At 37.6% G+C, this 17,801-nt stretch overlaps 1 protein-coding gene across 2 annotated transcripts in view; it reads right to left on the bottom strand.

The window, feature by feature from the left end:
- coro2ba (coronin, actin binding protein, 2Ba) overlaps window positions 1-17,801 on the bottom strand; it is a 46,503-nt gene that overhangs the window by 17,978 nt on the left and 10,724 nt on the right. Inside the window, exons 1-2 of one of the 2 annotated variants that reach the window (XM_053492519.1) lie at window positions 5,005-5,056; window positions 1,976-2,176 (exon numbers count right to left, since the gene is read on the bottom strand). In XM_053492519.1, coding sequence (XP_053348494.1) covers window positions 1,976-2,176 — 201 coding nt within the window. In that variant the 5' untranslated portion in view covers window positions 5,005-5,056. Of the gene's footprint in view, window positions 1-1,975; window positions 2,177-5,004; window positions 5,057-17,801 lie in introns of those variants that run through there. The other variant, XM_053492518.1, reaches the window with a different exon arrangement.

The following is a 17,801-nucleotide window of genomic DNA, read 5'->3' as shown; positions in this document are numbered from 1 at the left end:
ACTTTGAGCGTTTGTCACAAAAGTGCCATTGATAGCTTGGCTTGAGAGCATGACCCAATGGCCAGTGTAGCGTGACCGGATACAGGACTGTGGAGAAAACAGTGCAAGATGGATGGAGAGAGACCACAATAGAGATCATACTGTCATCTATAAATGGCCTGTAGCCATCACAGTCATGGATCTTTGTTCTTTGAAATCATGAATTTCATATATGCTTTATAAGTTTACGCTCTCTGATCACGCTGATTTATTTTATTATGATCTCAAGGGTCCGGATTTAAAAATAATACTCAATTGTGTTTCTCTTTGTCCTCATGACAGCTAGAGAATTGGTCTAAGCAGCATGACTTAAATAAATGCTACATCTCAAAGCTTTCTGGAGTTCTTTCAACAGAGCTCTCTGTTCTCTTTGCCTTAATTACAGAGACCCTTCTGTACTTAATCTTTCTGCTCTGGTCGTGTTTTTGACCTAAAGCAATGCCAAAAGGTTATGGAGGACTCAGCGATTCTCTAATTTGACGTATTTTAAAGCCAAAGATTACTGTAATAGGCAATCTCAGTCTTTCCTTTAGTGGACTCCCAGAATGAGGGATTTGCAGCCATGAGGCATGGATCTAGACACAGGAAATAACCAGAGTTCACCTTAGAGATGAAAAGCACCAATGCTTCCTGCTGCTTCACTATTTTGTCATTATGGTATCACCATGAGTAGATGTTTCATACGTTTAATTAGAGAAACACCATCATAAAACGTATGAATGATTGTATTGTTGTAATGTTTAAGGGATATTTGTATTTATACTGTAGGTGCACTATTTCTTTATGCTGGGCTGTTACATCCTTACAGAACCATGCTGTCTCCCTGCACACCTTTTTGTCCCCTAGGTATATAAAACCACAGGGACATGATGTTAGAGTACAGCAGGTTGACTCTTCCTATGTTTCATGGTTACCTGTAAGCAAGTATTGTTGGGTTGGTCACAATAGCAAAGATTCAAAAGTCAATTAATACCAATGCAGTAGTTATATATAGCTATAGTGTTGGTCGTAATACTGATACTCGGATAGTAGATGAGTACGTGCTTAAAATTTGGAATTCTTTTTAATGATTTTTGTAAGTGTCCTCATTAACATGCCTTAAGTGTGTTTTTCTTCTTTTGTCTTTCCTTCCTTGGCCTTGGGTTGATGTGCTATACAGTATGTGGCATAAAAATCGTCTCTCGTTGAACCCTGGCTCTGAGTCACTTTATTCCGTCATCTTCTAATTCTGTAGTCACATCCAGAAGGATTTACAACAGTGCCATACCATAGGATTTCCTGTTTTATATAGGATTTTAATTAGCACCCTAATTAAAAAGATGAATTAAAAACACGATAACCATTTACTCTCTATAGAGCCTTTTTCCAAAAAGCTGTATATAATAAAGATGTCAGTACACCTTCTTTACAGTCTTTTTCTTTATATATATATATATATATATATAATATAATCTCCAGAATAATGTTAACATTTACGGCAGGATTAGTTCAGTTCTCTGAAACACAAAATAAAAATGTGAAAAAACCCTCAATCAAATGACCTCAAATGACCTCTTCTATTTAGAACCCAATTTGCGCATTTTTACGCTAAGAAGCCTTAACCATCCATAGAATACACTCTATATGTATACAGTACAGTTTCCATAAAGGCGTCTCTGACACCAAACTAAATCCTGGATCTGACCGAGGTAGGAATCCATGTCTCCTCCAAACACACACATCCTCTTGTTCTACAGACGCTTGGCTGTTATTTGGAGTTTGTACACAAGCACAACCAACACAGTTGTGCCAAGACCTATAAAACTTGTAGTTTTTACACCTAAGTGTGCCACCAGTTCAGGGTACTTCTGTGGTGTGATTTAATTCTCCCATTGTGCTGATTTTCATTCAGACAGTTGATGCCAGCTAAGTGTTAGCTCTTGTTGTCTGAGGTTACCTGAGTGACTGGGATAACGATGAAGGCTCCTCCTCCAGCACTCTCTGTCACTATAGCCAGGAACTTGCTGTTGACAGCGCAGAAGTGGTTGTCATGGACGTTCTTGGTGATGGGGATGCCTTCGAAGCAGTGCTCCCTGTTGGCAACTTTGCCATAGACGTTTCGAAACTTGGAGCTTCGGTAGGCCGGGCGCCATGACATCTGTGGAACACAAACAGGAAAGGAGGAGATCAGAAAGGGGGCTATGGTGCTCATAAATGCTGCCTCATTTCAGTTTTAGGCTTTTTTTTATAGCTTACTTTTGGTAGGAAACTCACAGCTCTGGAACTTTGTACTTTTTTCATGAATAAAATTGAGTACTTAATAGCTAAACTTAACAGTTTTGTCCTACCAAAAGAACATGTAACACATTTGGTTCATATTATAAAGAGCGTAATGATTATTATTTAGCTTATTAAACCACAAAATCATAAAAATCCTTTATAAATAATGTAGGGAAAGCCAAAAAACATGCAGTGAATGGAAACAATCAAGAGACGTAGACTCACAAGCATAAATAGTGGTGTTAAATTATGTTTATAATAAACGTGCAGACAAAAGATTTAGTGTTTGCTAAGGCGAGAATATTGTTTAATATTGTATATGGGTATTAGATTTAGAAAAGACATGCTAAATATTTGAGTATGAGTAGGAGTGGGTAAGGGACGTCTATGCTATTGTAGCTAAGACTTCTAGGACTTCTACTAATTAGTATATCGTATCTAAAAGTTTAAACAGCATGTCAAAGAAAAAGGTCCATTCAAACCATTAGCTTGCATTATTAAATAGATTTTAAGTGAAAAAAAAAAGGACTTCCATTACACTACTTTGTAAAGGTTGCATCTATCCGTCTAGTAACCTGAAAATGGAGAACTCGGGTTATTGCTATTGGTTACTGCTATTCTGATGAAAACTGTTAGTCAGACTGACCTCGTACTAAACCGTACTTCTCAAAGTCAGACTTGCACACCCAGATAATGCGGTTGGGAGATGAGCTACCACTTGCATGTATAATTTATTGGGACACAGAAATCGGCACTAGATGCCGACTGTAAGACCATAAACAAGGGATAGCATGCATCTCATCTGTACAAAAAATAAAGCATACAGGTCATACCAAATGTACAGTGCTGTAAAGTTTTCCATGTTCTCACCGCACAACATGGTACCATATAACAAACTGAAAAGGAGCATCTGGCCATCTATTGTAGCCGAGTCGGACATACTGTATTCGGTCAATAAATTGATTCCCCCCCATGCTTGTATAAAGGGACAAGGACTGTAGTCAAATTAAATGTCCTAGTCGAGCTACTGTATAACCAATGCTTGACTAAACTGTGTGTGTAAATGGTACTGAGTGTCTGTAGCTTTCAATGAACTGCCCCTTGGACGTCCATTTTCCTAGCTAATATGCCAGAAGCATCCATGTTCAGGACCTTTTGAGCCATTTGCCACATTGTTTTAGGTTTTTCCGACTCAAAAATAGTAAATAAAATAGTTTTAAAAAATGACTAACAGCTGAAAAAGGTTAGGTTAGCCATTAGAGAATAACTGCTACCTGTCAGCCTAGCATTATTTACCATAACACTTAAAAACGGCACCTAGAGGATGGCAGAACTGGGCGGAGTTAAGCAGAGTTGGATAAGTTAAGCATTGTGCCAGGAGAGAGTCTGTTTTTGAATTGCTTGTTTAAGCCCCAGGCAATAAAAAAAAATGTGTATTTTAATTTGTCTGTTTGCACATTCTGGAGACCCATCGGAATGTTTAAAATGATGAAAAAGTGATTTTTTTTCCCCCTTTAAAGTAAATATGCCCCGAAAATCTAGGTAAATATTTAAATACAAAACCTCCCCAAAACTGCCTGCAGGAGTGCTGCATATTGCCGGATCCTGCGATAATGAGGGAGACTGAGACTGTGGTGCTTATATCTTAAAAGATTTGGCCCAGACTCAAGAACAGAACGAGAGGAAGCGGCAATCCAGAATGATTTATCATCTCAGTTTGTCCCTGTTTGCCATCACAAGGATGAAATCACTCATGATAACAGGTGAAAATGGCATGTGTGTATGTATGTGTGTGTGTGTGTGTGTGTGTGTGGGCCACACACGCTCAGGCCCTGCTATTAATCTGGCAGTAACGTGTGAGGTAGCATGCTAAAGAGGGGGCGGCTCATTATTTTGTTCTCTGCAGAGGAGACAAAAAAGGCTAAGACATTAATCTACAAAGAACAAGACATTTGGGCTTTCCTTCTCTCTTTCTTTCACCTTGTACGTGTGTGTGTGTGTGTGTGTGTGTGTGTGTGTGTGTGTGTGTGTGTGTGCATATATTAGCACATAAAAATTAAATATCTGACAGTTCTGTCCTTGTAGAAACATAAGCTTTTGATAATAATAATAATAATAATAATAATAATAATAATAACAACAACAACAACAACAACAATAATAATAATAATAATAATAATAATAATAATAATAATAACTGTTTCCTTTTGCTTAGGGTGGAAGCTGCAATAATTATTATGCTGATGAAAGTTTTTCACAAGGAGTGTGTGTGTGTGTGTGTGTGTGTGTGTGTAAAACCATGTGAACTGACATAAACATACAGCATAATGTCTCTCTGTTTATTAGTAAATGATCAACATGCAAAAAGGCCTTGAGCTTTAGGGAGGCATCCTGCTCTCAAAGATATCCATTCATGTGTTATCACAGACATTCCCTCAGCATGACCCCCCCCCCCCCCCCCCCCACACACACACAGACACACACACACACTAGTCATATATCCTGCTCATGATCAGTTACTTCCCTGTAACTGCAATTCACATTTTTAATATTAAGCCTTCATAAAAAAAAAATTGCATAAATATATAGTAAACATTTCCTAAATTTTAGCATTGTGCCAGTCTACCAGCTTTTAGCTGCTTTAATTTGCTTGTCTACAATCTTTAAGCTAAGTCCTACAGACGGAACAAAATAAAACAGTATCACCTCGAGTTCCTCAGGACCATCCAGTTATTCAGCCTTTTGCTCCTCACTGGTTTCCGTCTTCCTCTTTCCTCCCAGGCGTCTCCTCCTGCACCCACCCTCTATCCCTCCCATCCTCTCTCTCTTTTTCTCCCTCCCTTTGTTACAGCCCCAGCTGCAGTACTAGTGTACTCACTAAATATTGCAGAATCTCCATCTTTACACATTATCGAATATTGCTTTGTGCTGCAAGCACTCCATCTTTCTCACCAAGCCTGGATTTTAATAAGAGGCTCATTTCTGGAACAATCACCTTCTCTGCTTAGCTGTGATGTGATGTGATTTGTACTGTATATATTTATAGAAGTATACTTGATAATAAACATTTCCAGTGCTAGCCATTAATTTTGAGAAAACATCTTACTGTTATTTCTAAGATTTTTATTATATGAGAGGTAGCTCAAAACTTTGGCAAGAGTGACTGAAGTTGAGTTCTCGGTTAAGTATCATAAATTTTCATATAAGCTGAAATTATTATTGTTACTAATACAAGATATCAACTTACCTGCCAAAACAATTGCATATTGCATAAATAATCATAGAAAGTGACTTCATGGAAAACAGTGAACTAAAGAGACCAGGGAGGAATACCTATTCTCATGAAACAACACAACAAAGGAAAATAAGTAATAGCAATAAGTACAGCAAATAATATTAAAAAAACATCAACAAGTACAAAAAAAGGAAATAACATAAAATCGATGCATGAGATTTTCAGCATTTTCAACCCGCTCAATAATCCTAATGTTAAATTCTCCTGTTCCATCCTGTGGGAAAGTAGGGCAGTTAAATCACTTTATGCAACACTTTTTTTTCCTTCTTTTTTTTTTTAAGAAAAAGAGAAACTCAATACTTAAATGTGTAATAAAGGTATGACAGTTTCACTTAGCAATCCCACAGGGTTTCCTTGTGCACTAAACTTTATTTTAAAGAATACTTAAGGGAAAATTGAACACTACGTCTTAGACTCTGAGAAACTGTCAACTCCAGACTGTCTTGCCTTCCTAAATGCATATGTTTTTCCTATTAGTTTTACTGTATGAACTGAATCATTCATAGAAGTTATTGAAGAATGTGTTTTAAGATGAATAACCGAGCAAGAAGACAAGGTCAAGGCACAAGAGTGTAACTTGGATTTAGGTCAAAACAAACTGAGATCTTGTTTTATTAATTTCCCTTTTTACCTATTGACATAGGCCCAGCATGGGGTCTTTAAACCATTCATTTCCTCCATTATTCATGTAATATTATATTCCCTAGGGTCTTTTCTAATCTCATACTTATTTCCGAGTGTTTTACGGTTTGGTGGATTTGCTGAATGTTGCTGTCATTTGCAGATATGCATTTTAAAATGTTATACATGTTTAAAAAAATGACCTGAAGTAGCATATGTTTGATTTGCTAGTCAATTATTTTCTAGCGTTAGTTAGCGGGCACTCGTTGACACTTCTGCCCTTCTGGGATCGTTCGGATCTCGAGACGAACATCTCTGCAGTATTGATTTGGTATTCGCCGCATAGAGCTGGAACGGTATGCGCATGCAGTGTGCACTGATAACGATGACATGGATATACTGTATGCAGCATGATAAAGCAGGTGTGTATGCACAGGTGGGTACAGTACTGCGCCAAGGACATGCAACATCTTCAAGGATGAGAAAAATATCGTACTGCACATGTGTTCTAGCTGAGGGCCAAGGTATTCCAGAGAATTCACATGGTTTATTGATTTTTCCACATTTCGCCTGCAGTTAGTGCTCCTTTGCTCTCTCTCTCTCTCTCTCTCGCTCTTTCTCTTTCTCAGCTGGACAGTGTAATGATGCCAAACAATGCAGCCAAAGGTTTCATTTTCACACAAAAAATGCTCTTAGAACACCAAATCCTAACGTGTTATTAATATCTCAGATTTCGTCATTATGCAAACCTACCATGCAAAACTCCAACCATTTTCAAAAACTTAATATCACCCAGAAGTCCTGTTTGATCAACGAAGCAGAAACAACCAGATCTGTCTTTAAGCTGTAAAAAAAAATTTCCCATTGCTTGGTTGCAATATGGGCACCCAAAAATCTCTCTACTGTTGGAAATCAACAAAATGCTCCACTGAAACACAGAGCTAATTTACTCTTGCCCAGGCTGGCTGCCAGACCCTGTAATCATTCATAAACCTGTCATAAATATGACTGGATCTCTTAAAGCATTTAAATTAAATCTCTTTCATACAGGGCCATTTGGGTTCAAGAGAGGAAGCATGTGTCTTTGGTGTATGGAATGGAAAACAAAAAGTGACTGAAAAGCCTACATTAGGATGCAATCGGTCCCTTGCTATGCCACTGTTCAAGACTTTTGTGAAGACCTCAGATACCCAGCTGTGGACCCACTTTCCTCCTTGTGGAAGGAGAGGCTCCGGAGATGGAGTTCCCTCTCAGCATGTGATAACTAACATAGATCCAGAGTTCTGGCTGTTTTGGCAGCTTTTGATCCAGCTGTGGTGCTGAGCTACTTTCACAGGCTCGGCTACAGCTGGAAGAGAGCCAGATTACACACTGCGCATTGACACTTTGCATTTTGGAGACGCGATGTGGTGAGAATGTAATATCCAATCAGGAACCAGCTTCCTCTCCCATTAGGAATTTGGGCAGGGTTGCGAGTGTGTTTTTGCAGAATTCACAAATAGGTGTTTATGATGTTCATCCTGTGCAAATACTGAAAAAGAAGTAAAACTGTCTGATTTCCAATGCGGAAATGTTTGGTTTCAGGTTCGGTTTAGTTTTGTAGAGCATTTGTTGATTTTTTGTGATTTCTTTTTTGGAGTTTCAATACTTGGCAAACCAAGACTCAAGACAATCCCAAAGAAGATGAAAGAGGGCCATAATGTACTCCTATTAGCAAAGTATTAAATAAATATTTCAAATGTAAATACATCGTTACAGAGCTAAAGTGGCTACTAAAATAATCCCTCTTATAATAAACAAGCACGCACTCACACAGACCGTGTATTAATTGATCATCAAATGCAGTATGTTCCGAATCCTCTAATGGTTTACAGATTCTTTATGATATTAATTTAATTATTCATTTATTCAGAACAATGTTTTTGGACATTCATATTTATGGACTATTTCCCCCAAAGTTTAGAATAACTCTAGTAGTGAATTCCAAGTTCAAGAGATGTATTCTGATTATGTAAAGGTACAGTGTATTCATGGGAAAGCAATGGTTTATTGTGTGATAGCAAACATGTACCAGTCAAGGCTATTATGTTGTTTAAGCTTTCGTCAAGGGAGCACTACAGGAGACCACCGATCCACACACAGCTTGACTTAGATGCCCTTCCTGATGCAACCCTCCCATTTTACCCAGGTTTGTGGCCAGCACTTCATCCAGCGGAGGGAATTTGGGTAATGGACATGGGCCTTCTGCATGGCAGGCGAGAAACCCACCACTGTGCTACCAATGCCTGGTCAAAGCTATGTAAAAATGGAATAACAAAATGCATTAAAATAAACCCTTGCCACTGAAGAATGAAGTAAATGGGAAGTTTTATTATTTATATTTTTTACAAAATGCTATTTATAAGAAGTGCTACTCCATAATATTCTTGTCAGTCATAGCAGGTCTTACTCTAATACCCCTATCTCGCGTGGTGGCCATAAGTACGGTTCATCATGATTTACCGCGAGTTTCCATCTTTCTTTTTCTTTCCAATCTTTTTTTTTTTTGCTTTTCTTACAGACGCTTGCGGACCTTAAAGAACTTCACGAAATGTCAGCAAAACATGAAGACCCAAGACGGAACGTGAAAACCTGAGACCTTGCAGAACTTCGCAGAACGTCTGGTATAAGTATTCTTCAGAAGTGAGACTAAAAGTTTCCACTAATCTGCATTGCGTTGGCTAGAGTTTAACATACTTACAACATCACAGCAGTTTTATTTTCTAACAAATAATATATTTCCTACATAATGAAGGACACTGATATATTAAATATTAAATATAGCAATTACATAAAAATATTTTAAACATAGTACTGTATGTCATGCTATTTAGATATAATGATATGATTATATTATAATGCATATCTATAGACATATTCAAATCCCACTGGTTTCTAACTGAGAATAGAGTCTGGCTTATTTACTGGTTAGGAAGCAGGAAGATATAGCGCTGGGTTCAAATCTTACAAAGACATGCATATCTACATATAAACATGTATATTTATAAATCCTAGAATTTTTTTGTTTCTGGAGCATAACAAACAAGTTAAATAAATGTTTTATTTTACATTTCTTTTATTACTATTTCATATTGGTGTTCCAGTCAAGATCACTCAATAACCAGTGTTCATATGATACACCACAGATCCACAGAACCAGGATAGAGCAGTCCCTAAAGATAAATGAATGTGTGTGAATGAATGAATGAATGAATGAATGAATGAATGCTTAAATTATTTTTTAAGATACAGCTAAAACATGATTTGTACAGTGAATGATTGTTTTGTAGGACTAAAAACCGAAAAAGTCATTTATTTTATCAACCCATCATTTTCATTGGGAAATCGCAAATTGAAATTGTGATGATGAAACAGCCATGATTAATGGAGTTCAGGACTGAGTAACTGGCTGTGCTTCGTAGGTGAGACAATGGCATTATCTTCCTTCCTATCATTCAGAGCGACACTATATAATCTCTGTATACACAATGAAGCAATTAGTGCTTTCACATTCAACTCGGCTACACTACAATGTTGAAAATTCAGTGTCAAGGATGATCCGTGTGATAGCCTTTTCCCTCCTAGACTGATTGACAGTCAGACTGTACCCTCGTGCCTACAACTGTACATCCTGAACTCATCTCATGTAAACCTGAAAAGCATTCAGCTATTCACAAAAACAAACTGTGACTGTACAGGCAGACAAAGGAGGAATACCAGGTGCTTTTGAGTTACCGGAGGCGCGTGAGGTTATAAAAAATGAAGAAGGCAAAAATCAGAATGTGGCAGATGGTCAAGGACACACACTTGAAGAAGGAGATCCTCCCTAACGAAACTTTATCTCCCTTCCTGCTCATTAGCTGCACTTCATCCAGTCAATGATCTACACCTATAAATCTACATGCTCTGCTGATTTTCTTTTCATTTTCTGCTTAATAAGACACTTGCATTTGGAAAAAAAAGAAAAAAGCATGTGTCATAATCAGAAGTCAAACTGGCATTAAATTTAAACTGATTTCATTAACTGATGCAATAATATTGAAACAGTGCAGTTCAATTTATCTAAGAAGTAGAAATATTAATACCTATAGTATTTTCATATTTTTTTATAGATATAATTTTATACCCATATGTTATAAAGTATAATTTTACAACGTAAAATGATCTGGCTGAATAATTAGCATTCTTTGTTGGTCAGAATTGGCCTCAGGAAGACATACAGTAACAGTTCCTCTGATTTCTTGCCAAAAATTCACGCTACTATAAATTCTTTAAACTAGCAAAAAAAAAAATGCATACAAACAATCAAGGATCTGGTTAGCAAGTTTCTGCTGGCAAAAAAATAAATCATTATGATGATTACATAATAGATTAGACATTGGTTCGTACCAGTGGTGCTTGGCCAATGGCCAAATGAGGACTGACAGGATGAAACTTTTTATGAATTGAGCAATCGACTAACATCTACAGAAATTCTAACGCACAGACTAATGATGGGTCTCTTAGTCGCAGCAAAACATCTGAATGTTGCAAACATTTTGAAGAAAGCGTGCATTCATGAATGATGATCCCGGCAAAGGTGGCTAAGAGCCCAGTGCAGTCGTTCCCATGAAAATTCAGTGAGTGGAATGTCTGATCCTTGAAAATTGACGAATAACTTGTTGCCAGGTTGCAGAAGAGAAACATCTGTATGTGGGAACCGAACACATGGTCATTCACGGAAACCACTTGCACATTACAGAAACTAGTCTGGAAGTTATTACCACATCCCTCTTACGGTCCTGTCCTTACTCTAAGCCATTGTCACATGTTTGGGTCATTAAAGAAGTTCCTGGGAGACCAGCGTTTCAGCCGGGGCTCCAGCATACTGAGAAAGCTTTCTACCTTGATGGTGTCCAAGCACTAGTGAAATGCTGGAATAAGTGCATTAGTGTAGCAGGGAATTATATAGAAAAAATAAAGGTAGTTTTTACTCTTATAACTGTATTCTGTTATTCTGCACAAAGTCCCATATATAAAATAGGCTTACAAAATGCTTGAAAGTTATGATTGTATGGTTAGTACATACAGTATAGCACATGCAGGACTGTCTGTATGTGATTTAATGCCCTAAGTGTTTAAATGAATTTTTAAACACTACCAGAGCTATGCTAATATCTTCTTTAGTGTGAAAGAATGGCTATTATCTAAGGTGCATGTATAGTATAATCTAATAATGTTTACACGGTAATAAAATCTGCTTTTATAGATAAAGAAATCATTTTAATTTCATTTTTACTAATATGTTTTTGCATGTCTGCGTATGATATTAGTGAGAATTAGTGAGAAGGATGTGTGTAATGAGCTGGGTAACAGATGGACTAATGGAGATTACTGTCTGTCGAGGATAAGGGAGGGAGACGAAGGGACAGAACCATGAAGGGAGAGAGGAAGCGGAGGTGGTTGTCGGTAATGGATATAGGGGGAAGATCTATATTGGAAGAGGATGGCCATCATGGCGACAGACAGATAGCATCATGCTGAGGCTAACCTGTCAACGAACCAATGGAGTCATATAGCATTTAATGTTAATAAAGAAATATTAATAATTACATCAGACAGGTTAAGGCATGTTATAAACACTAACCTGCTTAACCATCATTGTACTTATATTGACGAGAAACACACTGCATCCTAAGGTCCCAAAGGTAGATTAGATCATTGTGCATATTGAGAAATATGTGTGCTATGATCAGGTATAGACTGTCCACTGGTGGTCCACTGCTGTTTTTATTAGTTATTAAAGTCTTGACAGCTTAGCACAGTTTGAGCTGCCAACGGTGCACCACACGCAACAAAAGACGAGCACTACTCAGAATGAGAACCATCTGGGCGACAGCTCAAGAGAAAAGCTCAGACGTGGCAGTGTGCCTGAAACACACACACACACACATGCACGCACAAAGGGCACTTTGCAAAGATGGACGATATTTTTAGATGCTGATTTTAGTGCTTTCTCTGATTTCTTGTGCTTCTGAAAATGTTAGGAATAATTTTGTTAATAGTATGCAAATGGAATTAATCTATTCTGTATTTTATCGTCGAGAAAGCACCAGAATTTTTCATGCAAAACTTCTTCTAAAGTTTTATTTTTTGTTGTTTGTTTGTTTTGTTTTTAATCGCAGGCATTGCAGAGAAAAGTTGCATAAAAATAGACATTTTTATTCATTGACTGCATTGAAAACCAATATAAAACAATAAAGCATGCTTCACAAAACAGCTCTCTCTATGTTTATATACTGTAGTATATGTTGATTTTTTTTTTTTAAAAAGCCAGCACAACTCGATCATTTGTTCCATTTTGGATAAAGTTCTTTCCAAAACGGATTAAGGCCAAACTTTTGGGAGTTCTGTGCCTGCTGTTTCTGGCTCTCTGTATATCAGAGTAGGCTGGTTCTTCATGCTGGAGTGAGGGAAGAAGCTTCAGGGTTTCAACTAGCCCTGATACACACCATCTGTCCTGGGACATCAAGCCAAAAACCACATCTGTTCCCCAAACACACCTTTTTTAATATACAAGTTGTGCATCCTTATAATTAAATGGAAACATTAAAAAGTTAGGCCTGGTGAACTGGTGATGATGTAGATGATCATATAGTTGGTGCTTGCTGGATCAGTGGTTGAGGCCTTGAGTTACTGTTCAGGCCCCAGCACTGCCAAACTATCACTGTTGGCCCCTTAAGAAAGTCCCTTAATCTTCTCTGCTCCATTATGTATTATGGCTGACCCTGTGCTCTGAATCCAGCTTCCATTTTAATGTGCTCTAATGTAGGGTATATGTAATCCATCCATTCATTATCTACAAAACCTATCCTGCGGAGGTTGGAGTGGTGTCTGAAGTCTATACCAGGGAACTCGGTGAATAAGGCATCCTATAATTTATAATGAGAAAATCTTATGCACTGTAGATTTAGGAACCTTTAAAAAACAATTTCTTTTATCCTTTAACAACTGTAAATTTTAATGTGCATTACACCGTCATAAAAAAGTCACCACCTGAATTTAACTAAGTCATGGCAAAGGTGTGGAAAGAGAACTTAAGGGTTTAGAACTAAACAGCTGTGTAGCCTTATGAAATTTGCTAGGGAACATAAACGATGGACTGAGAAGCATTAGAAAAAGGTAATGTGGTCTGATTTCTCCAGAGTGATGGGTGCCTTAGGGTAAAAAGAGAGGCATCCCTCATGAATAGTGTCTAGGGTTAGTACACTAACCCTTAGTACACTTGTACTGCTGTACAAGCCTGTGGGGGCAGTGCTGTGGTTTTGGGTCGATGACAAATAGTCATCATACAATTCCCTAAAAGAATAGCTCAGGGAGATTATGCGACATCATTTTAACACATGGATTGGCTACTCCAGAATTAAGATCTTAACCCCATTAAGAGTCCTAAGGATGTGCTGGAGAAGACTTGGCACAGCAATCAGAGACTCACACTAACTCAGAACCTAGAGTCAATTTTCCTGAGCCAATCCACAGACGGACATATTTTTAGGGGCAACTCAAATGAAACCAGAAAATCCGGCTATGGGTTTAAAATATACCTTTTTAGCTAGTACACACTCTGCTGCAAAGTTTTGTAAAGGGTTTAAGGGTGGGGTAGATGGCACCCATTGCATTTTAACCAGTCTCATTAAACATTATTAGCTGCTGTACTGCTTTTTATTGGTCTTTGAGACTCATATGGTTGTGTTTAGTTGGTGCTGGAAGAGGAGGAGAGGAGGTAATTGATTTCTCTTCAATGTCATGGATTTGCTGATGCTGCTGTAACTGTGAAACCTCAGGGCCTACCCTAGTGCAATGAGTTTGCTGATGACCTGTTTATACCGTATCGCTATAGTGCAGCTCTGCACTTTTACCAGATTATAAACTGTAAGGTCATCCTGTCTTTATAAAGACAAAGGCACAAAAGCGTATCATGTGGCAGCTGTGCATCATTTTAATCATAACTCTTTTTAGAGAAATATGTAGGTTATTGCACTGTGCGAGGGGAGCCCCAGGAATAATGGGGAATTTAAACAAAAAATATTTCTGCAAAAGGATTTGGAGATTTGGTCAGGATTAATGGTGTCCTCAATGCTAGGAAATACAGGCAGATACTTCTCCATCATGCAATATCATCGGGGAGGTGTTTGATTGGCCCCAAATTCATGCTGCAGGAGGACTACAACCCCAAACATACAGAAGAGAAGAGAAAAAAGAACAAGACGTTCTGGAACTGATGGTTTGGTTTGAGCCTGTCTGGGATTACATAGAAGGAAGGAAGGATTTGAGACAGCGTACAGTACATCCACAGATGCTCTGTGATTAGCTCTGTCGAAAAAAACTACCTGTGTGAAAGTGTACCTAGAATAAATTGATACTGTTTTGCAGGCTAAGCAGGTTCACAACAAATACTAATAAAATTAGTAAAAAAAAAATTACGTTTTGTTAATTGATAAAAAAAACTATTAATACTTCTATTCTCAAAAGCACTCTTACTTTGCATTTTTTCAAAAACGACTGACAGATGACAAAGTGATGAGACTTCATGCAAACATTTTAAACAAGGCTGTATTTTTGTAAATGATGATCCCATTTTCTCAGTGGGACACCTGATTCTTTGTCCGATCATGGCTCCGGCATATTGGGAAAGCTTTTTACCTTGATGGTAAAAGTGAAATGCTTAAATAAGTGCATTCGTTTTTACTCTCATAACTGTGTTGTGTTATTCTGCACAATCAAAAATTACAGTTTGACCCTCTAAGCCCTTTGTGTATATATATATATATATATATATAGAGAGAGAGAGAGAGAGAGAGACCCTTGATTTCTCCATATTAAATTTTATTTAATTAAAAGACGTGGATTAAATTACAGAAATGTAAACAAAAACAAATGTGCTACAATGAGCCTACAGTAAAGATACATTTAAGATACATTTCTCATTTCCTCTCTCGTCTGCTCCAACCACTCAGCATTCAGCATCGCCAGTACACTAATGACCGGCCTGATCATCTGTCATCATCTGCACCTGTTTCTCACTGGTTCATGCCAGAAGTTAATTTTTTTTTCTGCTTGAAGGATTCATAGGTCACTTTGTGGCTAAACAAAACAAAAAGCATTCCTCTGGAAGCAGACCTTCAGGAAGCCTAGAGAACCGTTCCTCAATATTATATTAAACATACAAGAAGGAAGAAAAATATTGATGTGAGTATTAAACTCTCCAAACCAATAAGCTGATAGACAGTTTTTTTCTTTCCTGTGAGCACATGATGAAACTGATTTATCATGCAAATGATTAAGCCTGCCTGTGAGCTCAGCATTTCTATGCCTTAAAGAATTTTTCTTTGTTCTCACCTTCTGTATTCACTACAGATGCATGGGCTGCCAGACGGAATAAAATTAACACAATCTCACCAAACAAGCTGGAGGCCAAAGAGACAGTAAATGAGAGAAGCAGGATTTAAATAACAAAATGGAATGGATATACATAACAACATTACGGTTTGAATATTTCTTTGCATTTCACCGATGGTTGTTTTGCAAGTACTGGTACTAATTAAAGATGTTAGAGGGTCAGAATTTGGTCTCATTTAAAATATACCAGCTAGTTATGCACCTGTGTTTAGGAAAACGAATAGAGAACACATCCCAAGAAACCACTGTGCTTTGTGAAACCCCTGCGCTACTGAATAATGTGAAGAATGTGGGAATGTGTTTATCCCACATTGAAAGCACTATGGACTTTCTAACATTGCTTCCCTTTTTCGCACTATTTTTCACACACTCACAAACACACACTTCATGATCCCCCCCCAACACCAATGGATTCTCTGAGAAAAGAAACAGCTTGGCGCAAAAACAAGGTGCAGGACGCTGAAAAAAACAGCACTGAAAGCCAGAGAATGTTGGGAAGGAATGTGAACTCTTACTGCTCCTTCTTATTCGTTCACTTTCACACACCCACACGTATTCACTACACATATGCATATGCCAACCGCACCTCGTGCCTAATTCACAAAAGAACTAATGGGCATGAGTGATGTTTATTAATGCAACACTGCAAAAACAGCCTAATGAACAATGATATGGGGTGACAAGGCGTGGCAAATGTTTATTAGGTAGTGTTTAAAATTTTTTGCATTTGGCATGTTCGGAAATATCTGATAAATTAAATGCATATATAATGGTATTGCTTTATTGGCTTACCTTATTAACATAGTTGCTCTATAGATTTAAAAACTAAAATAATACTTCACTAAGCAGTTTTACACAAATCGTAATGTGGAATCCAGTCCTTTATAAGTAAGCCAGGGGCAAAAACTCACTGAAATAAGTGAATGTGAAGAAATGTTGAGAGGAACCAGAAGGGAACTCATGCTCTAATTCAATTATATCAGCATGAGGCAGAATTTTTTTTTTTCATTACATCTGCATTCATTGCACTTAAATATGTGATTTTAGGTGCTATGTACTACCTGTGCCACCTGTGGGGTGACACTACATCCAGAAAAGCACTACAAAAGTTCGAGCATGATGAATGAAAAAAGTCAGCACAATTATATGAATGTATTGTGGGTCTGGCAAAAAAACCTACACAACATCAGTCAAATACACTATATTACATGCTCATGTAGCCATCAGTGCGGCGCATTCTAATGAACTTTGATTTGGAAAGATTTGTAGTTCAATACAGAGGTCTTGCATCTGCGTTTTTCGAGACCGACCATCATCCCCACTGGGTTTCCATAGGAACGATGAAGGGAATCCTGATGACCAAATTCAACAGAAAACACTCAAATGACTCAATAGATGGATCTCACTGTGAATAGAGGAACTGAACCGTGTGAAATCGAAACAAAAGCTTTACAGTGATGACAGTGAGGACGGTGCTCACAGAACAGGCTTAACAAAATGAATCTGGCTCTACCGCAGTACGTCCACATGGCCTCATTGGCAGTTGTTCTCTGTAGTGCATTGAGAGTCAAGAATAGAATTACAACCATGACCTGTACTGTAGAAGTAATATACTGTATCTGATTCTACTCATGGGAACAGTTTGTCTGTTTATTTGTTTAGCTGATCATAATGAGAGTAATTATAGTAATAATAGTCATTAATGACAACCAGATCAGCTGTGTGATCCCTGTTTTACTGTGGATACGATGCGGAAACGGTGAGTGATGCTTAGTGGTAATGGAAACATTTTGTGAAGTCCACCGGCTAGTGGAGTTGATGAGCCGTATTTTGCCTAGCTTTCTGTTTTCATCAACATACAAAAAAAAAAAACATTCAAGAAAACTTAATTAGGTTCAATTAAGGACTTGTGTTAGCTGTATTCCTGTAAATGTCAGTGTGCTGTGTAGGAAGACATGTTTAGGTGTAGTGGGTTTGTTTTAGTTTTTTGTCTTAGCTTTGTTTACTTAATAAAACTTAGTTATGCCAACTTTTTGCAAAGACGTGAACTTATCAACTTTTAAATAATTTTGCATTAAAATCGTGTATGCATGGTTATGTTTTTCTATTA

The sequence above is a fragment of the Clarias gariepinus genome, chromosome 3, assembly GCF_024256425.1.
Source record: "Clarias gariepinus isolate MV-2021 ecotype Netherlands chromosome 3, CGAR_prim_01v2, whole genome shotgun sequence".
Taxonomy (NCBI): domain Eukaryota; kingdom Metazoa; phylum Chordata; class Actinopteri; order Siluriformes; family Clariidae; genus Clarias; species Clarias gariepinus.
Note: the sequence above shows the minus strand (reverse complement) of the source record. Positions and strands in the feature narration are given on the sequence as shown.